The sequence below is a fragment of the Mytilus galloprovincialis genome, chromosome 13, assembly GCF_965363235.1.
Source record: "Mytilus galloprovincialis chromosome 13, xbMytGall1.hap1.1, whole genome shotgun sequence".
NCBI classification, from domain to species: Eukaryota; Metazoa; Mollusca; class Bivalvia; order Mytilida; family Mytilidae; genus Mytilus; species Mytilus galloprovincialis.
The window spans coordinates 66,456,879-66,480,909 of record NC_134850.1 but is presented as its reverse complement, the minus strand read 5'-3'; the positions used below and the strand labels follow the sequence as shown (position 1 = coordinate 66,480,909).

Genomic DNA, 24,031 nt, shown 5'->3' with positions numbered 1-24,031 from the left:
CACCAAACGGAATCTAATATTTGAAAGAAATATGAAATAATTAAATTAACCTTGATTTTGATTGATATACAATATCTTTCTTGCAGCGTGTAGTTGCAGTTGAATACAAAAATAGGACTTCATCGAATTTTGTCAGGAAAACTAATTGCCTATTTCTAGACCAAGATTCCCATAGAAAACAACTGACAGATGCTAAAATTAATAGAATTTTCAAAAAGGCACACGACTGCATCGAAATTGAAGGTGCTACAATAAGGTATATATTTACTCAGGTACTTTGAATTACATGTATTAAAGTAATTTAACATATGTCAGACATTTCCATGAGGCATTAGTCTTATTTTAATCCGCCATTGGTCAGGTTAACTCTTTAGGATGAGGTATAATCCTACGGTAAAATGTATGATATGCTACTAATATATGCAATATTATTCACTGCAAGAAGTTTATAAATGATTGTCCGTCTGACAAATGTCATTTAGCTTTAACCTCAATTTTAAGCTCAATTGAAGAAGTTAATAAAATTTCATAACGAGCTTGTTTCTTTGTAAACTATTCAGAAAACTATTTCAGATTGGTTGTGATGGTTATTTAAGAGGGTGTGGATGGGGGTTTACAGAACAGAGAATAATGGGCAACACATATAAAGTATAGAGAAAAATGGTCCAAATAAAAAAAGATTAAAGAATAATGAGGTGCTAAAATATAAAGAATAGAGAACAATGACCTAAAAAAACAACAACAAAGAATACAAAAATGAATGACCCTATCCAAACCCTCATTTAAGCTTTTGTAAAACATTAAAAAGTAAGAAATTGATAGGTTTGAAATAACAGAACTTTTGCGCTTGATAGTTTTAACTCAGTGAGATTACATTCAGTTTGAAAGTTCATAGACCTATGCAAAATTATAGCTGCAGGGGAGGCAGGTAAGTATGTCTTTAACTTTACATAATGCATTTTGTTCATCAACAATATTTTGCTTTTACTCCTAAGAGCAAATACAATTCCAACAAGCTAATGGGCGGACCCAGCAGCACTCTTTCACGACAAATATTGACCATTTCCTACAACTGTGAGCACAAATCATGCATGCATTAAATTTTGGAAAAGACTTTTTTTAATTTTTATAGCAACAAAAGTTCTTCTGAAGGAATAGCTGTCGTTGCTGGACGTCTTACAAAAGAAAATAACTATTTTGAAGTAGAAATTGTCAACCTGGGTGTTAATGGTAAGCATTTTATGAACTTAAAGAACCTTAATGAGCACGCTCACATACCCCACGGCCCCACGGCCCCACATTGTCACTGGGCAAACACAATGTCAACAGATCCCTAAATTCAAAAACTCATAACTCCTACAAAAGTCAACTAATACAAAATTTTTTTTAATTATGCACATCTACATATTGTTTCCTTATTAGGTATAACGTTTCATGAAATTTTGGTTTGTGAAAAGTTGCGATGCAAAACTGTTGCAGTTGTATATGTAGGCCAAAATTCTAAGTCCAAATGTGCATATATACATGTAAATACTAGAAACAAAAATGTATCTCAATTTCCTTGCGATGTGCACATCTCAATAGTATGCCTTTATTATCTACAAAGTTTCATGAAATTTTGTTATGTAGAACCAATGACAAACTGTTGCAGTAGTATATATAGCCGAAAAGTCGAAGGGGAATAACTCCAAGAAAAAAATGAATCTTAAGTTCCCCGTCGATATACATATTTACATAGTATATCCTTGCCATCTACAAAGTTTCATGAAATCCAATTGTGTTGTTTCAGAGGAGTTTCGATGACAAGAACATGACTGACGGGCTGATGGACTGACAGACGGACTGGTCAAACATATAATTAATACTATATATATCGTCATGATCAGGTTGCAGTAACACACAACTACTATTTTTGCACTTATTGTCTACAATGTAGCTGTTTCTTGCAGTTAGGAATAAACTCATAAGTTCATAGATGTTTCTTGTTTCTCGTTGTGTTATGAATTGCCTATAATATACACTAAGAGAATTCATTACGACCACAAAAATTAAACCCGTCAAGCAACTTTTTATTAAAGGTCATCTGCACTTTTACAAATACACTGTTTCGATGCCTTATGATCATCTTCCGACTGTCCCGCGTACAGGTGAAATTTGACATAACCAAGTCACTGTGAAATATGACAAGGCGTAAGTTGTCTGTAACTGAACGTTGACAAGCAATTGACATCTCAAATACCGGTTGGAGCAATAAGTGCATAGTTATTATGTAACTATTTCAATGCTAATCACACCGTCATTGTCAGATTTTTTACAACGTCATGTTGACACATGAACTGTAAATGATTGACCAAGGTCCGGAAGACCCCGTTTAACTACCTATCGTGATGACAGACTGCTTATTGGTCGTGCTAAAGCCAACCCATTTACTCCTGCCCCACAGCTTAGACACAACTGGCTTCCAGGTGGTCGTGTTAGTGTTCAAACATTGGCAGAGGCTACATAAGAGCACGTTGGGTTGTCAAGAGACCTGCCCTAACAGCCAGGCACCATATGATCAGGTTTCAAAGGGCTAATGACCATCGACGCTGGAACATGAGAAGCTGGCAAAATGTTCATTGGTCAGATGAGATTCGGTTTCTGTTACGACCAATAGACGGCAGAATACGAGTTTGGCGTGGAAATAAAACTGCCTATGACCAAAACAACATTTGCCCAACGCGTGTATTTGTTGCTGTGGTGTTACAGTATGGGGTTTCTTCTAATACTGTTGTAAGCTGGGTATGCATATTGTGCAGAGTAACATGAACAGACAGGCATACAGGGATTTGGTGTTCTGAAACATTGTAGTCCCTCATTTTGTTAATACCCCACTAGCGTCAAGAACCTTGTACATGGACGACAACGCTAGACCACACAGGGCAAGGATTGTAACCGAGAACAAAGAGCAAGAAGCAATTGACACTATCATTTGGCCTTCCATATCTCCAGACATGAACCCTAGCGAACATGTATAAGATGCCATTGGCAGATATCTCAATTGCAGAGATCCACCTATGGAAAATCTTGGCGAGTTAAGAGGGGAAATTGTTGATGAATGGAATAGATTTCCTCAACTAAAGTTCAGAAGGCTTGTACAGAGTATGAGACGCCGTGTTATGGAACTGTTAAAGACTGTACCGGAAGAGAGGTTGTTACACATCCTATTGACTCAAATATTGACATTAAATTTGCCGAGCATACCAAAGATTATTTGTAGAGACTTTTACTGGTATTGGGTGTTTAATTGTTGTAAAAAAATAAAATCACAGTGAAACCTAAATTCCGTTTCTGATTTGTGTAATTTTCACTATTTCTATAAACGCAAAAATTAAAATGCACAGAACCTGCATAAGTGACCACACTTAAGTTTATGGTTTGATTATGGAATATGTTATCAACATTGCTACATGAATATTTTCTCTTTTTCGAGGATTAACTGATTTTTTTAAATGAAAAAAAAATCGATGTACTGAAAATAGGTGGTGTTTAAATTTAGGCGGACTGTATCATGTGTATAGATATAAGGATTAAATGTTTGTGCGCTAGACGCGCGTTTCGTAAACATAGAAGATTCATCAGGAACGCTCGAATAAAAAAAAGGCCAAATAAAGTACGAAGTTGAAGAGTATTGAAGACCCAAGATTTCGAAAGTTTTTTTTTCTAAATACAGCTAAGAAAACCTATCCTTTCGGTAATAATTTCCTAAATTTCAAAGTTTTGTACATAGATAATTTATAATAATGACCATATCATTGATAAATCATGTCAACACTGGGCTAGAGATACATTCTGGGAGAGAAACCTCCACCAGCAGTGACATCGACCTAGTGGTCGCAGGGTTATGGAAAATTAGTTATGATAAAATTGATTCTCGTCTTGATTGCCGGTTTTTTTTTAATCACTCGAGAAGATTCTGAAACCTTTCAAAATATTGATTATATTTGGTTGAAGGGGAACCACCAATGGTAAGTCAATCATGCTTGGTATGCAGTTGTATTAGCATTATCAGATTTTAATTCCATGGTAATTATTTGCCCTGCTTTCTCTTCAGTAACTGATTCTTAGTCTATTTACTTTGAAACTTTCGAAAAGGTATCTTATTAAACATTGTACTGCCAACATTACATATAGGTGCGACATATCTCTACGTCAACATTTTATTTTTTCTAAATTATACGGTCAAAGAATTACCTATTCTTGTTTAGTTTAAATATATTTTATATACTCAAAGTAAAATTGATAGGACACAAGTAAACCATGCTTATTAAGTCCGCTCCGAATAACAATAAATTAAAATACATTAATATGAGCAAGCAATAATTAAGAATAAACAATATTATACGAGTCTATCGATTGGAAAAAGATGAAACAGTAATAGCGGAAATATTGGTAATGTACACAACAAGCACCACATTACTTTTTTATTTAATGAAATGATAAATAGTCATAACTTTGCTTTGGTTTGGAATTTCCTTCTCGGGGGATTCCCTGTTTTTACAACCTAAAAACACGGTAAAGTCAGCATATTTGATTTTCATCGTTTCTTATATTTACTATTTTTCAGACATATCATAATATATAAAAATCGAGATATTGATCAAAAACATTTTTAGTTCTTGTTTTTACCGTTAATTTTATTCCTTCAGCACTTTTTGAAATTGGCCCTGCTGTGAATAAAAAAAATCAGGAGAAATTGGCCCTACCTCTTTTAAATAAAAGAAATACCTATTTTTATAATGTATATAATACTAAATTTGTTTTGTATTTTAGGGATAGGAGTTGTTTCAGAGTCATATGGTGTACATGGAGCTCCTGGTTGGCGTGACGGATCTGTAGCTTTTCATGTTGATGATGGAAAGTACGAAATCTATGATTTATTAATTTTAAAGACCTCTTAAAGCTCCCTACACAGGACATTATAACATGCGATCCATGTCCTTCACTACGCGTTATGTATCAGTAATAGTTCGTTGACACTTTGAAATTTCTAAAACAGGACAAAATGAGGAAAAAACTAGACACCAGGCTATTTTTGCCTCTTACAAATATTCTTTTTTTCTTATGGTTAGTAAATAGATAAATAGTTCTAAAAATAAGAAGATGTGGTTTGATTACAAATGAGACAACTCTCCACAAGAGACAAAATGACACAGTAATAAGCAACTATAGGTCACTGTACAGCCTTCAACAATGAGTAAAACCAATACCGCATAAATAGGTATAAAAGACCCCGAACTGTTAACAATTCAAACAAGAAAATAAACGGCTTGATTTATGTACAAAATAATGAACGAAAACCAAATATGATCTACAGCAACAAACGACAACAACTGAATTACAGGCTCCTGACTTGGGACAGGCAAATATCAAATGTAGCAGGTTAAACTAGTTTATTTATTCTTCATATTATTCATATATTCTTAAAGATGATTATTATTTCCCATACATTTCGCCTCACCCGATATGAATTTTATTGACCCGATAAATGCTCGTATTAGGACAATTGCACACTGTGTAACTAATAGAATAGTAATTCAAAAAGTAAAGGTTTTTAATATATACATGCTGCATGTTTTAGAATTTAGTAAATCATACCACAATATTGCCAAATTTAAGTAGTTGCTGATAAGTATTTCGAGTGAAATCAAGGCAAACTGTTGCCAAATTTAGACTCAAGATGAGTGGCAGCCTTACTGCCGGAACATACACGTTGAGAGTGTACGTGTGTCTTCCCATCGCAGCAACTGTTGATCAAGTTTTAAGGAACAAGTTATTGCTTTCTAAGATATATTTTTGGAAATATTGAATAAATGAATATTATAAAAATGCTATATAAAAAAAACTATATATAATGTAAATTGGTTATAAATTTGAATCATTTTATAGTTGAGAGTGTGTGTCTCCCCATCGCAGCAACTGTTGATCAAGTTTTAAGGAACACGTTATTGCCTTCTAAGATAAAGTTTTGGAAATATTGAATAAATGAATATTCAAAAAATATTATATAAAATGTAAATTGATTATAAATTTGAATGATTTTATAGTTCATTAAAAAATACTGTGTGTTGTAATAATTTTAAATCAAATTAAACATTACATTAGAAAATAGTAATGTAAATCTAAAAAAGGGAGACCATCAAATTCACATCCATTACAACACATAGGCATTGATTGTTCCACATTGAGCGAATTTATTTTGTATGCTAATTGGTAATTGATCTTCTACCACATCCGGTCTCACGTGATCACGTGGTGTAATTGAAAAGCTGCCATGTCAATTACGGTATCCATCCCATAAAACAAAACAAAACAGGAATAAGCGCAGGTGCCTTAGTGGTAACCATCATATTGCTCATGGAAACTTAAATTTCAGCGATAGGTTGTAATTTGTTATGTCACAATCGGGGGGAACAGGATGGATGTGTGGCTACGACAATTTTAACATAATTATATCGAATAGCCATCAGGATAATTTACTTATTTGAAGGTGTAAATATGGGTTCAGGAGATCAATCTTAAGGTCAGTATTGCGTTTGTAATAAACAGTTTCATTAATGTTCTTTGAGTACTTAAGTGAACTAGAACTAAAGTAATCCATGATACTGATAGTGATAGGCTTAGAATATGTTTATGCAAACGATTGTAACAAGCGAACATGTGATAGATAAGAGTCACTTATTATCTTAGATATAATTACCTCTGTTAATTGTCGGCAATGGTATTTCAAACCTTATATATGATATTCTTACAAATGAGGGTTTTCTTTTTTTGCATAGATTGTTTAAATCAGCAGGATTTGGTTCGCCTTTTGGTGCAAAAGCAAACATCGGCGATATCGTTGGTTGCGGTATTGTATTCCCGTCAACCGACACACTAGAGAACTCCAAAGTGGATGTCTTCTTCACATTGAACGGTGAAAAGGTATTTTTTTTTATAATATATCATGATCAGTTCCTATATGATAATGGAACAATGAAAACCACGTGCCTGTAGTGTGTGCCCTTATATTTTAACAGTTAGTGCTTTGTTTGCTTGTAAGAGAGCTGTCTACATATTCCATTATATTAATTTTCTATTTCTTTACTATGTCATTTGGTCTCTTGTGGAGATTTGTCTCATTAAAAATCATACCACATCTTCTTATTTTTAGCTCACCTGGCCCAAAGGGCCCAGTGAGCTTTTCTCATCACTTGGCGTCCGTCGTCCGTCGTTAACTTTTACAAAAATCTTCTCCTCTGAAACTACTAGACCACACCTAACCAAACTTGCCCACATCATTGGGGTATGTAGTCTAAAAATGTGTCCAATGATCCCGCCTGCCCACCAAGATAGCTGTTATCGCTAAATAGTACATAGGGGTAAAATGTAGATTTTGACTTATATCTCTGAAACCAAAGCATTTAGAGCAAATCTGACAGGGAAAAATTGTTTATCAGGTCAAGATCTATCTGCCTTAAAATTTTCAGACAAATCTAACAACCCGTTGTTGGATTGCTGCCCCGGAATTGGTTAATTTAAGGAAATTTTGCAGTTTTGGTTATTATCTTGAATATTATTATAGATATATTTAAACTGTAAACAGCAATAATGTTCAGCAATGTAAGATCTACAAATAAGTCAAATGACCAAAATGGTCAATTAACCCTTAAGGAGTTATTGGCCTTTATAGTAAATGTTTAACAAGATTTTGTAATTGTTTGTAATCGTACAAAACATCTTCTCCTGAAACAAACGAGACAAATTTAACCAAACTTGGACACAATCAGTATTAGGGTATCTAGTTTTAAAAATGTGTCTGATGACCCTGCCTGCCAACCAAAATGGTAGATATGGCTAAAAATAGAACAAAGGGGGGGATGCAGTTTTTGACTTAGATCTCTGACACTAAAGCAAAAGTATAATGGTTGCATTATTGAATGCATAATTGTAAATAAAAATATCAGGTGAGCGACACAGGGTCTTTGGAGCATCTACTTATATTTACTGGGTTTGTTACTCATGCTGTGTGGATGCAGTATAATGTGTTCACGTGTCTGCAGTGTATGTCCTTATACTTTTACAGTTAGTGTTTTGTTTGCTTGTGAGAGAGACGTTTACATATTCCATTATATTAATTTTCTATTTCTTTACTACATGTATGTCATTTGGTCTCTTGTGGAGATTTGTCTCATTAACAATCATACCACATTTTCTTACTTTTATATGTCATTGTCCAAAATGTAAGACATAAATTAACATTATTATGTTTCTCCATCATGCATAGCTCTAATACTTAAATACATTTTTGTTTGTTCCTTTTTTAACTTATTACAAGAAAATAGTATACCCGCGAAATATACTTTGGTTCATAATTTTGGGGATATCTACATGTACGTTTGGTGTAAGATGATATTTAGATCTTAAATCTTTTTGAAGTGTAAGGTCAAAATTAACCGTATTTGCTACGAAATAAAATTTAATTTTGCCGGGCAGACGTGCAATGACAAAACTGATGACGGCATGTAAATTTCAGAGCCGAACTTCGTGAAGGACGGTCGATCCGAACTAACTGTTTTCCGATTTTAACCCCCAAATACCCCCCAAAAGATCTTGAAATGAACACATAATAAACTACGCTGGTCATTACCCCTTTGTGGTATAAAACAATATTCGTGGATTTTAGGTGAAAGAAGAAAACACGACACCAAATTTCAACTCTATTCATTTTGTAATATAGATAGGGTTAAACACATTTTTCCAGAGGGTATTGATGTGTAAACCGGGGCGATTACAATGTAACTAACAAACTGAATGACTTTTAGGTTAAGTGTGTGAGTATGCGCCCCGGTTTACACATCAATAACTTCTAGAAAAAATATGTTTAATCCTTATAACTCACAAACATTCGCGATTTGTAATTAACAATTTGTTGTTTAATGGCTACTATTTACCATCATCAGTGGCGGAATCGGGGGGGGGGGGGGGGGTCCTGGGGTTGGAACTCCCCCTTTTTTCGGCCGATCAATGCATTTGAATGGGAGCATATAATTGGAACTCCCCCTTTACTCAGGGTTGGGAACCCCCCCCTTAAAATGGCTGGATCCGCGCCTGATCATATGCCCAATTGACATGTCGTAACTAAGGAGTTAGTCACCATAATGACTTTCTAAAATACGTAATTGTTCGATAAATGCAACAGAATCTAAAATAAAATAGCAATTACCTCAAACACTTCCTTTTATTGAGATATTATCCGAATTTGAAGCGTACAAGTAACGGAGATTGGATCCCTGCATGCATGTGTATCGCGCATGAATAGATCACAGTGAAGGTTATGAAAGTAGTTTGGGAAACATGGTTTATCGAAGTGTAAACCAAGGAAAAACAATATTTCCACTGACCAATCCGTTTCAAATATTTATAGATATATGCAAATCATATAAGAATTATCAGCTCTTGAACGTTCACAATAGGTTTTGGACTTTAAAATATTTTGGATTAGAGCATCACTGAAGAGTAATTTTCAATTTGCATCTTGTGCAGTAATTTGAACCGTTTATATATATGCTGTTCATTACGCATAACATTTATCTCATGATCACTCCTAATACAAACTATATAAACTCATTTAATTTCAGATTGGGTCGACACAAATCACTTATCCATCGGGAGGGTTGTTTCCTGCTATAGGAATGCATATTGAAGGTGCACGTGCTAGGTTTCACTTGCGGGCCATGTGGAATGCTTCTTTTTGGATGTCAGAAGACGAACTAAATACGGATGACCAAGAGTTTAACAAAGCGGTACTTCTTCATTGATTAAGTTATTTCATTTTATTAAACTAGACCATGGGTTAGGATGAATATCAAATTATATGTAATAAATGAAAAATGTGTCCATGGAACACAGATGATGCCCCCGCTTTCATATAACGTGTATAATGGGACATAACTTAAGAACTGTGTCACCACCCAAATTCGAACTTGATCTGAGTGTTGTGGTGATCAGCAGTATGTATAAGTTTCATAACATTTGTTAGAGGCAAAGTTAAGTTAGAGAACATAAAAGAAAAATTCAGCATTTTTTCCATTTGTAAGGAGGCATATCTCTGAAACGGTAAAAGTTACGCCATCCAAATTCTGTATTTTGCGGTAATAAGCATTATGTTTAAGTTTCATAACATTAGGCAAAATAACATAAGAGAAAAGAAACCAATTTCTGGACTGACTTACGGACGCACATGTATATATATAGACGGACAAGCACGGTGGGTATGGTTGTCCTGCGAGAGAACGTTCTGTGCTGGTGATTTTGTCCTGTCAGGTGCTGGTGGGTTTGTTTACATTGTATCAGAACGGCAATAAAACGACTGTTTTGTTGCTTAATTTTTCTCTGATGCGTCACAAGTACCATGCAAAGTATATTACAACAATATTATATTGCAAAAGTCGTGCAAGTTCGTTAAACGGAATTGTCCTGACGCTGTGCTGGTGATAAGAAAAACGGTCCTGGTTCTGTGCTCCTATGTCCTGGTTCTGTGCCTTTATATTTTAGTTAAAAGTGGCATATATTCAAGATCATTGATGCTGTACTGTTATTGACTAATTAACTGTTGTCTGCTTTCTTGAAATTGACATTGTTGTGAATCTGTTTACTGTTATTATGAGAGAAAAAATACCCCTATTTTTTTATTATTTTTTTTTTAAATTAACTGTAATCTTATTTATTGGCCTGTTCATGGAACCCTTCTTGCCCCCTTTTAAGATAAGAAAATATGATTACGATTTTCGGGATTACGATCATTTTGCAAGATCACCAAAATACGTTGTAATTTTTACAATACTTATATAAAGTAGATGATGTGTATGTTTGTTGTCAATGGACAAATTTCCATAAGAAACCAAAGGAAGTATGTGTTAACAACCATATGTCATCGTACGACCTTCAACAATAACCCATAAAATAAAAATGTAAAAGGTTTTGCATAAAAATGGAGAGCAAAAATATAGATTTTTTTTTTTTACATAAATAAGGCCGTTAGTTTTCTCGTTTGAATTGTTTTACAGTGTCTTATCGGGGCCTTTTATAGCTGACTATGCGGTATGGGCTTTGCTAATTGTTAAAGGCCGTATGGTGACCTATAGCTGTTTTAAATGTCTGTGTCATTATGGTCTTTTGTGGATAGTTGTCTCATTTGCAATCATACCACATCTTCTTTTTTATAAAACAATACAAATCTACACACACAAAAAACTGGCTTAATTTCAACTGGTTATCAACCCGAATCGCTATAAGATCATATATAAGCTCACCTGTGTCGAGGGGTCGTGTGAGGTTCATGTATTGTCTTGGTGTCCGCAATTACAAAAAGATCTTTTCTGAAATTATTTGACCAAATGTTACCAAATGATTTTTCAAGAGTGAATCTAGGAAAAACAATATTCATCAACAAACATGACCCCTGTCTGTTAAAATGTATTCGAGTTTTTAGTTACAGCCGATTCAATTGAGTATGTAGGCAAAGGTAATATCTTTGGTTAGCTTGCTTGTTAGCTAAACCGTGAAGTCATTGTTAGGTAAGGTATACTACCCTCCTTTCGAAGAAACCTGGTCCTACAGACAGAAAGATGTGTCATTTCTCAGACTAGTATACTCTTAAAGTAGGGTAGTTTACATAACCTAAAACTGACTTTTCTGTTCAGCAAGCAAGATAACCAAAGACATTCCCTTTGTCTACACACTCATTGAAATCGGCTTTAATATTGCAAAAGTTCAAACAATTAGGGCATAACTTACCGAGTAAAAAAAATTAAAAGACTGATGTCTATCTACCTTGCACATTTCAGAAAATTCAGAAAATTCAGATCAGATAACGAAACTGGGTCCAGCAACATTTATAAGCAATTTAAGATTTTGACCCCACAGTTTCCATTCACCACAAATATTCTCGTTACAACGAATCATTTTAAATACAAAAAAATATTTCAGAAAAGAAGATGGAAATGTGAAAGTTTCCGTGCGTCAGGTGCAACAGCATACGAGCTAACTTGCCTCGTCGGGGTGGAAACTAAAAAGTCCACGAAAATTTGATTTAAAACCTTTATTCGTTCCAACAAAGTTATTGAGATTTTGTTGAGGATTTAACCATCTACGACAACAAGAATTTTTTTTTAGAATTTACAGCTCTTTTATAAATATATGCAAAGCAAACGCAAACTATTGATCAAATTGCTTGCTATGATTGTTTGGATGTTTATAAACGACAGGTAAGTAGTCTGTTTACTATATACTAGAATTTGTTTGGACAATAAACATTAACTTCAATTCCTGTCAGTTTGAATTTGTCCAATCAAATCCCAATATGTATTGCAACTCCTCCTACCTACTAAAGTATTGTTTGAAAACATCCAAGCAAACATAGCAAGCAAGTCAATCAAAGTTTTTCTTTGCATGCTTTTATAGAAGAGCTCTCCTATATAATGCAAAGAAGCGTTTAAGTCTTTTGCCAAAAAATACTATCAATTTCTTTTAGTCCTATGTAAACTTCCGTACCATTTCCTTCCATTCATGATCATTAAATTGAACTGTAAAATATTTCTTGTTACCTTCTTAATTCCTTTATAAGTCTTATGTAAATATAATTATGACAATAACTGTTGTGAGCACAAGATTCACTGCACACTTTTCAAGTTCTGCTTCATCAAACATTAAAATGTGAACTTAAGTTTTGAGACTTTTTTAATCGACACGATTAGGATTTTTGTATATGAGAACATGGTTTATCTATTAGTTGAAAATGCGGCTTTGAACTAGCTTTCAGTACCTGTGAGCATTCGTTGTTCAATAATGTGTGTCTTTGTGTTATTATTTTATGTGATAAATTGTTGTGTTGGTACACCACTGTAACAATGAAGGAGGAAATGAGGAGGGTTGGTTGGGTGGAAGTGGGGAGGGGTATGCGGAGCGCTAACAAACATGACTATGCGGCATGGGCTTTGATCAATGTTGAAGCATCAATGTAAGGGGCATTTAATATCTTAATAAAACTATTCTTATTTTAGATACTATATATTGTTATCTTATATTGGACGAAAGATGTTGCCCTTTTATGTAATTATGTAATACAAGTTACGATCATTTGAAAACACATATTAAACAGCCAAATGGATGCACAAGAGCTAAAATAGGAGTCATAGATCCTATTGACAACAATTATCTGCCCAATTTTATTAATTTTTTAACATTTGTTTCAAATATGACCAACTTCTTATCCAAAATCATCAGCACCGTATCAGGACCCACCAGCACAATGACAGGACCCACCAGCACAGTATCAGGACATGAATAAATTGAGAAAATGCTAAATTTTAATAAATTGCAATGTTTTTTCACACAATAGTTTTGCCGTGTGGATTGCGGTATAGAAAGCGGACTCTATGAGCATTTTTTTTTTTTTTCAGTTCTAGATTTTCTGAAAATGAGCATTTTTGTGTTACGCTTACTGAAACAGTTTAGAGGGTCTACTTTTTAATGGTTTATATATGAACCCATAAGAAACAAAATTGAAAAATCTCAACTGTTTTCTTCTATTTTTTATGAGTGAAAACGTCAAAAATCATCATTTTCGTCTTTGTTTACATTTTTTCATTGATCACCAGCACCCGTCAGGACCGAATCACCATCACATAACGTTCTCTCGCAGGACAACCATACCCACTGTGACAAGGGTAAGACGTAATGTCCCCTCCTGTGCTGTGGTGGGGCATAACTATCCAGCATGGTCAACAGAAATAAAATGGCAAGGAATTTTGTGTTTTGAAATGTTGAAAATGCATACATTGTTGATTGTAATTCATTTAAGACTTATTCTCTATTTAAGAAATAATTCATGGAAGCCATATAATTTACACATGGCATGTGCCGTGACATTCAAATTTTATCCTGAGCGTTAGCGAGGGATAAAATTAACGAATATCACGGAACAGGCCATATGTAAATTTACAACAAATCTATGGCTTTTATAATAATTTATTTCGATTCTAATTAGACAAATTACAAAACTGAAGCGAGGGTGGGTATACCATGCGAGTGGCTGTTCTATTTTACCCACTTTCTGTGCATGAAAATTGCCGGAAGCAACTTATATTAGTACAAAAAAATGTACAACCATAAAAAACAAGAACAGCGCTGTGAGCTGATCGTTTCTCATATTTCAAGCGATTAAAAATTATTTTTATATTTTTCAACAATGTCGGCATACATTTCATCCTGAATGAACACTGACCTTCCAACGTAGATATTATACATCCGCTGTTGTATTTGATTTTTGAAAGAAATTGACAATGCTTCAGCGTTGGTCGTTTAGAATGCATCCAAATAAATTTTGATGTTAACAATTTAAACTTTAACTCAAACATTTTGATATCGGATTTTTTTGGACGTGTTTTGTGACAAAAATGATATTTTCCCGATTTCAGGGATCAGGCACCCTGCCTTTATTCGCCTCTCTTTGATTGCCTATGATCTGTATTTTGTATTGTAAAATTCCTGATTGCAGAAATCAATAGTTCACCCACAATAACTTTAATCTTGACGATGCAAACCGTTTTATTTTAGACTGAGTCTGAGGAAGGTAATCTGTTCTCTAAGAGCATGTTTAATATATCAACGAAGGAAAATGTCCTGGTTACTGCATTACAATCCCGCATGGAACATTTCTCCGAAGCTGCCAATGCTGCATGGGAGTACTATAACTTGCAGAGATCGTTTGACACGTATCAAAGTCTTCAAAATGACAAATAGGAAACAAAACAAGTACAAATGTATGTAAATAGAATAGTGTGAATACATATATTACAAGGATATGTAGGGTAAACATTAATGAGCGAGTAACCTAACGACAGTCACACAAATAAAAAAATATACCTGGAGGTTTATAGCAGATATCAAGCTCCAAAACGAAAAGACAGATTCTACAAAAATATAAAAACAAAATTAACAGAGACCGTCAAAGACATTAGAAATTGTCCAAATGACAGCAACATTAAGATATGAAAAAAGAAATACTTGTGGAATACGTAGTACTTTGAAAAAAGTCATTAATAGCAAATAAGAAACAACAAAGTTTATATTAAAAATTATATAATTGTCCCGAATAAACAGCTGTCATGGATGCAAAGAGCTATTGGAGAAACAATTATTTTAATAAAAATATAAATCTTTGTAAGATCTAGGTCAAATATTTATAGTTTTTCACTTGCTTTCCGTCACGATATAATTAACGAGACGTTTTTTCAAACACAACCAAATCATTCACCATGACAGCATTTTGTCCAATCACAGAAAGGATTTTCGAGCATGCATCGTCCTTAAGTTCAAAGGGCACAAACCGAAACTATACCGACTACGTCGGAAAAAAAAGAGAACCGATATTACTAAACTTGCTTCACAAAGACTGATGTTACATGCGTATTTCAAACTTGAACTGCACTCGGTAAGAAGTAGTAGTTGTTTATGTCGTCCGTAAAACTAGCACGTCATATCGGAAAGTGGTGAAATAATATATTTAGATTAAATAAGATTACCTAATTGAGGCGTATTGCGTCTCGCTAATTTTTCAAAGTTCCAATACTACGTTTCCGGAAACTTAAAATATACGTTTCCAGAATTTGTATTTATTACTTTTCCGGAAATTTACTTGGTAGTAATTTATAAATATTAGAATATATGTTAGATAAATTTTTTGTTTTATATTTTTTTTATACAAAAACGGTTCGGATCTTATATCTACAATATATTAGATAAAACCAGTTGACTCTGGTAATTAAAGGATTAGTTAAACTTCTTTGAGAAACCCAGTTAAAATTATTTGTTTTGAATGAATGTTTCCTAGGAAAAGAGAAAAACGAATGGCGCCGAGTCTTTTTGTGCCCACTTGAACAAGCAGTTTTACGCTAGCCATCTTATTATAACATTTTTGTCTTTGTTGATGTGCTTTTAAAACTGCAAACAACATCATACACAAAGATGAGAACTTTATCTATTAAAGCACCCGCTCGAATATATATGAAAAGGAGAAAATGGACTTCCTTGTTGAACAAAACACAAAACTTGTAAACGATGAATGTACTGCTGCGTGTTGGCTACAAATATTCTGTAAGAACTGATTTATAAACTCATGTCAAGATATATCTGAGAAGCGCTGACTTTTAAACATACGCTTTAATTCATGATAATTTAATGATGAATTTTACTTGCATGTTATGATGACTTATATTAACTTAATAAATATTTAATTCATTTTTATTATAACTTTGCTTTCGTTCAACAGGTATATATTCCTTAATTTTTTCCCGGAAAGTAATAATTTATTTTTTCCGGAATCGTTACTATTTTCCGGAAAAGTATGGTATTTATTTCCGGAAACGTAGACTTTTTTACCCGGAAACGTCATCTTTTTTACCCGGAAAAGTAATGCCAATTTCCGGAAACTTTTATGCACAATGTAATCATAGTACATTCATATAAAAACAAACAAGTTACATGTATGGCTAGATGAAATCAGGACTGTTTAATACAGGAATTTGTTTAATTAGAATAAGTATATTTTTTCGAAAAAAAAATCACTGATAATTTAAAAAAAAAACCACAAATAATGATTTATTCATTTTTTTTTTACAGTTATCAGAAGACCAGTTCCATGTCGGCATTCAATGAACTGTTTTATATTCTGTTGTTATTGAACTTGGATGCAGAAAATATTATCCGAACTATCACTGTACAAATGTTCTTTGATATGATTAACACATGACATGGGTAAAATCTCTTTGTTCTTACTGTGTTATAATCTGGATAATGCACAGCAAAGGTGTAGCGAGACTAAAAGCAATATTATTATAGTATTATGCTAAAACACGATACTTTGTCCAATCCAAGGGTGAACGACCTATTCGCCCCCATCCCTGAATCAGCAATCTGCCTTAAAACTACGACAATTTGACAGTTGAACTTTGTACAAACATCGTAGTCTCAAAATAGGAAAAAAAGAAAGGTCTAGCTCTCATTCCTTTTTTTATTATCTAAGCTGGGACATAAAATATTTCATCATATTTTGTGTACAACGTAAATCTTAAATCAGTGTTTTGTATGACATCACTTGGCTTTGACGTTTGGATGTGTCTACCTTTTGTGTTGCAACTGTCGGGTTATGTAATGTATATTGGTTGTTTCCTGTAATTAGTTAATACTTCAGTTTTATCATGTACATCTTTTATATAGTCATTTTATAAAATTTACTGTTTGCATACGTATAAATTATTCTAAATAATAGGGATGTTCTGGTACCTAACAGAAAAACCTGGCCATTTTTTGATCTTTTGGTCCTCGATGCTGTTCAACTTTGTACTTGTTTCGGCTTTCAAATGTTTGTATCTGGGCGTCACTAGTAAGTCTTGTGTGGACAAAATGCACTTCTGGCGTATTAAAATTTAAAACTTTTTGCCTTTTATTAGCTATTATTCGTGTGTTTCTTTGTCAATTGTGTTCTCCAATTTATTTACATTGTAGCCCTGTAATGTTGTGTTGTCATTTAATGTTATATTTCACGTGGCCATAAAAGAGGGAGGTTTGGCATGCCACAAAACCAGATTCAACCCACCATTTTTCCTTTAAAAATGTCCTGTACCAAGTCAGGAATATGGCCATTGTTATATTACAGGTCGTTTCTGTGTGTGTGTTACATATTAACGTTGTGTTTCCGTTGTGTCGTTTGTTTTCTCTGATTTTTGAGTGTAAAATTCACATTACTATAAGACGTGTCACGGTACTTATTTGGTTTTAATGTTATATTTGTTGTTCTCATAGGAGTTTGTCTAATGCTTAGTCCGTTTCTGTGTGTGTTACATTTTAATGTTGTGTCGTTGTTCTCCTCTTATATTTAATGCGTTTCCCTCAGTTTTAGTTTGTTACCCCGATTTTGTTTTTTGTCCATGGATTTACAGCGGTATACTACTGTTGCCTTTATTTAAAGTCAGAAAGAAAAAACAATTTTCGGATATTTCTGCCAAACAAGAAATGTATCTTAGAATATCCGAATAACAAAAATTTGATTTGAATTAGTTTTGGAATCAATGGAATTTATAACGACTTTTTGAATATCTATTCCTATAAATTGACTATTTTTGGATCGAATTTAATGAGGATCATATTTAAGTTAATTTCAAAACAGGGAGGATTAACAGACGATCAATCAGACTTTATTTAGAAGGACGTGTCTTAAAAATTAATACAGTAGATAAAAAGAAATTTGTGGGGTTGAGGGAGTAAAAAATTAGAAATGTATTTTCTTTACATTTTAAATTTAGGTAATTTAACATTTTCTTCGGTTCATCTTTCTCAAAGCATATCATTGAGAGAAAGAAATTCAAAAGCAATTAATTCAAACTAAATAACCCTTTCAGTTATGATTTTTTTTCATACACCGATCATTTGAAATTACACAATTTGTTAAAGTCTTTATCGTCATTAATTAAATAAAAATTGGGAATAATTTTACCAGAAACGATACAAAAATCTACCATTAAATCGCTATTTTAGAATAAGTCTAAATAAAAAATAAAAGCTAATTTAAAACTTACCAAAGTCGTATTTCCCCCCTTTTATTACCCTACAAGAAAATTTTCTAGGATCCGTGGATTGCGGAAATCGTCCACATTTCTAAAAAGTTCACGTAAATTGATGACGTGTTAAAACATCAAATCTGTATATACGATTTAATCTGCACGCTCTGGATGACCCTTTAACACGAACTCCTACGTCGTTCGGGTTAGTTATGGTCACCAGAGCCGTGCAGATTAAATCGTATATACCGACTGGCTTGGTCAATAACTATAACATAAACAGTATTAAATAACACGTCATTATCCGAATGGAAACAGGATATTTTCAAGTTACTTCTATTACCAATTGCCATCTTATGTTGCAAAACAAGATTTCTGCTCGTTCCAAGTAAACTCTTTTTCCAGTGGCAGACCAAGTAACCGCCAACCATCCCAAACCCCATTCATTGAAGTAATCCAACTTTGAAGAATCTTAACCTAACAGATACATCATTTAACGTCATGTTATCGTCAAGAATATCATAAACTGTTTCATGAAGAAAACTTGAAATTAGAGTATACTGCTGTGTTTAAGGATGTTCGCAACTCTTGTTTTTGACTTTTTGACAGATATTCGGAATCTTCTAGCTTTATCCATGTAGTGCCAATAAAAATTTTGTCAATTTTTATGTTCCTTTATTTATATTCTATCTATATATATCAGACTTTTAAAAACCTTGTTATTTTGTAACAGAGGAGCGAACATTATTAAGAAGGAGAAAATATGTAAATAGCTGGCATATTCGATTGAGATGATTGGATATATGTTAATTGCTGGTGTTTACAATGTTGATTGTACGTATTTTCGATGTTAATTGCTGGTGTTTACAATGTTGATTGTATGTATTTTCGACGTTAATTGCTGGTGTTTGTAATGTTGATTGTATGTATTTTCGATGTTGATTGCTGGTGTTTACAATGTTGATTGTATGTATTTTCGACGTTAATTGCTGGTGTTTACAATGTTGATTGTTTGTATTTTCGACGTTAATTGCTGGTGTTTGTAATGTTGATTGTATGTATTTTCGATGTTGATTGCTGGTGTTTGCAATGCTGATTGTATGTATTTTCGATGTTGATTGCTGGTGTTTACAATGTTGATTGTATGTATTTTCGATGTTGATTGCTGTAGTTTGCAATGTTGATTGTATGTATTTTCGACGTTAATTGCTGGTGTTTACAATGTTGATTGTATGTATTTTCGATGTTGATTGCTGGTGTTTGCAATGTTGATTGTATGTATTTTCGACATTAATTGCTGGTGTTTACAATGTTGATTGTATGTATTTTCGATGTTAATTGCTGGTGTTTGTAATGTTGATTGTATGTATTTTCGATGTTAATTGCTGGTGTTTGCAATGTTGATTGTATGTATTTTCGACATTAATTGCTGGTGTTTACAATGTTGATTGTATGTATTTTCGATGTTAACTGCTGTTGTTTGCAATGCTGATTGTATGTATTTTCGATGTTGATTGCTGGTGTTTACAATGTTGATTGTATGTATTTTCGATGTTGATTGCTGTAGTTTGCAATGTTGATTGTATGTATTTTCGACGTTAATTGCTGGTGTTTACAATGTTGATTGTATGTATTTTCGATGTTGATTGCTGGTGTTTGCAATGTTGATTGTATGTATTTTCGACATTAATTGCTGGTGTTTACAATGTTGATTGTATGTATTTTCGATGTTAATTGCTGGTGTTTGTAATGTTGATTGTATGTATTTTCGACGTTAATTGCTGGTGTTTCAATGTTGATTGTATGTATTTTCGATGTTAATTGCTGGTGTTTACAATGTTGATTGTATGTATTTTCGACGTTAATTGCTGGTGTTTACAATGTTGATTATATGTATTTTCGATGTTGATTGCTGGTGTTTGCAATGTTGATTGTATGTATTTTCGACGTTAATTGCTGGTGTTTACAATGTTGATTGTATGTATTTTCGACGTTAATTGCTGGTGTTTACAATGTTGATTGTATGTATTTTCGATGTTGATTGCTGGTGTTTGCAATGTTGATTGTATGTATTTTCGACATTAATTGCTGGTGTTTACAATGTTGATTGTATGTATTTTCGATGTTAATTGCTGGTGTTTGTAATGTTGATTGTATGTATTTTCGATGTTAATTGCTGGTGTTTGCAATGTTGATTGTATGTATTTTCGACATTAATTGCTGGTGTTTACAATGTTGATTGTATGTATTTTCGATGTTAACTGCTGTTGTTTGCAATGCTGATTGTATGTATTTTCGATGTTGATTGCTGGTGTTTACAATGTTGATTGTATGTATTTTCGATGTTGATTGCTGTAGTTTGCAATGTTGATTGTATGTATTTTCGACGTTAATTGCTGGTGTTTACAATGTTGATTGTATGTATTTTCGATGTTGATTGCTGGTGTTTGCAATGTTGATTGTATGTATTTTCGACATTAATTGCTGGTGTTTACAATGTTGATTGTATGTATTTTCGATGTTAATTGCTGGTGTTTGTAATGTTGATTGTATGTATTTTCGACGTTAATTGCTGGTGTTTCAATGTTGATTGTATGTATTTTCGATGTTAATTGCTGGTGTTTACAATGTTGATTGTATGTATTTTCGACGTTAATTGCTGGTGTTTACAATGTTGATTATATGTATTTTCGATGTTGATTGCTGGTGTTTGCAATGTTGATTGTATGTATTTTCGACGTTAATTGCTGGTGTTTACAATGTTGATTGTATGTATTTTCGACGTTAATTGCTGGTGTTTACAATGTTGATTGTATGTATTTTCGATGTTGATTGCTGGTGTTTGCAATGTTGATTGTATGTATTTTCGACGTTAATTGCTGGTGTTTACAATGTTGATTGTATGTATTTTCGACGTTAATTGCTGGTGTTTACAATGTTGATTGTATCTATTTTCGACGTTAATTGCTGGTGTTTACAATGTTGATTGTATGTATTTTCGACGTTAATTGCTGGTTAATTGCTGGTGTTTGTAATGTTGATTGTATGTATTTTCGACGTTAATTGCTGGTGTTTACAATGTTGATTGTTTGTATTTTCGATGTTAATTGCTGGTGTTTACAATGCTGATTGTATGTATTTTCGATGTTAATTGCTGGTGTTTACAATGTTGATTGTTTGTATTTTCGATGTTAATTGCTGGTGTTTACAATGTTGATTGTATGTATTTTCGATGTTAATTGCTGGTGTTTGTAATGTTGATTGTATGTATTTTCGACGTTAATTGCTGGTGTTTACAATGTTGATTGTATGTATTTTCGATGTTAATTGCTGGTGTTTACAATGTTGATTGTATGTATTTTCGATGTTAATTGCTGGTGTTTGTAATGTTGATTGTATGTATTTTCGACGTTAATTGCTGGTGTTTACAATGTTGATTGTTTGTATTTTCGATGTTAATTGCTGGTGTTTACAATGCTGATTGTATGTATTTTCGATGTTAATTGCTGGTGTTTTTAATGTTGATTGTATGTATTTTTGACGTTAATTGCTGGTGTTTACAATGTTGATTGTATGTATTTTCGATGTTAATTGCTGGTGTTTACAATGTTGATTGTATGTATTTTCGACGTTAATTGCTGGTGTTTACAATGCTGATTGTATGTATTTTCGATGGTAATTGCTGGTGTTTACAATGTTGATTGTATGTATTTTCGATGTTAATTGCTGGTGTTTACAATGTTGATTGTATGTATTTTCGATGTAAATTGCTGGTGTTTACAATGCTGATTGTATGTATTTTCGACGTTAATTGCTGGTGTTTACAATGTTGATTGTTTGTATTTTTGACGTTAATTGCTGGTGTTCGTAATGTTGATTGTATGTATTTTCGACGTTGATTGCTGATGTTTGCAATGTTGATTGTATGTATTTTCGATGTTAATTGCTGGTGTTTACAATGTTGATTGTATGTATTTTCGACGTTGATTGCTGGTGTTTGCAATGTTGATTGTATGTATTTTCGATGTTAATTGCTGGTGTTTACAATGTTGATTGTATGTATTTTCGACGTTAATTGCTGGTGTTTACAATGTTGATTGTATGTATTTTCGACGTTGATTGCTGGTGTTTGCAATGTTGATTGCATGTATTTTCGATGTTGATTGCTGATTATTGAAATGTTTACTCTTGGTATTTGAGATGTTGATTGCTTGTATTTGCATTGTTGATTGTATGTATTTTCGATGTTGATTGCTGGTGTTTACAATGTTGATTGTATGTATTTTTGACGTTGATTGCTGGTGTTCGTAATGTTGATTGTATGTATTTTCGACGTTGATTGCTGGTGTTTGCAATGTTGATTGCATGTATTTTCGATGTTGATTGCTGATTATTGAAATGTTTACTCTTGGTATTTGAGATGTTGATTGCTTGTATTTGCATTGTTGATTGTATGTATTTTCGATGTTGATTGCTGGTGTTTACAATGTTGATTGTATGTATTTTCGACGTTAATTGCTGATGTTTGCATTGTTGATTGTATGTATTTTCGATGTTAATTGCTGGTGTTTACAATGTTGATTGTATGTATTTTCGACGTTAATTGCTTGTGTTTGCAATGTTGATTGTTTGTATTTTTGACGTTGATTGCTGGTGTTCGTAATGTTGATTGTATGTATTTTCGACGTTGATTGCTGGTGTTTGCAATGTTGATTGTATGTATTTTCGACGTTGATTGCTGGTGTTTGTAATGTTGGTTGTATGTATTTTCGACGTTAATTGCTGGTGTTTGTAATGTTGATTGTATGTATTTTCGATGTTAATTGCTGGTGTTTACAATGTTGATTGTATGTATTTTCGATGTTAATTGCTGGTGTTTACAATGTTGATTGTATGTATTTTCGACGTTGATTGCTGATGTTTGCAATGTTGATTGTATGTATTTTCGACGTTAAATGCTGGTGTTTGCAATGTTGATTGTATGCATTTTGGATGTTGATTGCTGGTGTTTACAATGTTGAATGTATGTTTTTTTCGTCGTTGATCGCTAGTTTTTGCTATGTTGATTGTATGTATTTTTGGTGTTTATTGCTGTTTTTTTGCAATTTTGATTGTATATATATTTTCGACGTTGATTGCTGGTATTTGCAATGTTAATTGTATGTACTTTTGGTGTTGATTGCAGCTGGTGTTTGCAATGTTGATTGCTGATTATTGAAATTTTTACTCTTGGTATTTGAGATGTTGATTGCTTGTATTTGCATTGTTGATTGTATGTATTTTCGATGTTGATTGCTGGTGTTTACAATGTTGATTGTATGTATTTTCGACGTTAATTGCTGGTGTTTGCAATGTTGATTGTGTGTATTTTCGATGTTAATTGCTGGTGTTTA

At 33.2% G+C, this 24,031-nt stretch overlaps 1 protein-coding gene across 1 annotated transcript in view; it reads left to right on the top strand.

Moving 5' to 3' along the window:
• Positions 1 to 19,304, top strand: part of LOC143056071 (uncharacterized) — a 44,087-nt gene extending 24,783 nt beyond the window's left edge. Inside the window, exons 4-10 of the mRNA XM_076229147.1 lie at positions 87 to 256; positions 1,133 to 1,230; positions 4,813 to 4,900; positions 6,819 to 6,963; positions 9,660 to 9,824; positions 14,638 to 14,843; positions 16,702 to 19,304. Of these exons, the coding sequence (XP_076085262.1) occupies positions 87 to 256; positions 1,133 to 1,230; positions 4,813 to 4,900; positions 6,819 to 6,963; positions 9,660 to 9,824; positions 14,638 to 14,823 (852 nt within the window). The 3' untranslated portion in view covers positions 14,824 to 14,843; positions 16,702 to 19,304. The remainder of the gene's footprint in view (positions 1 to 86; positions 257 to 1,132; positions 1,231 to 4,812; positions 4,901 to 6,818; positions 6,964 to 9,659; positions 9,825 to 14,637; positions 14,844 to 16,701) is intronic.
• Positions 19,305 to 24,031: the final 4,727 nt, after the last annotated feature.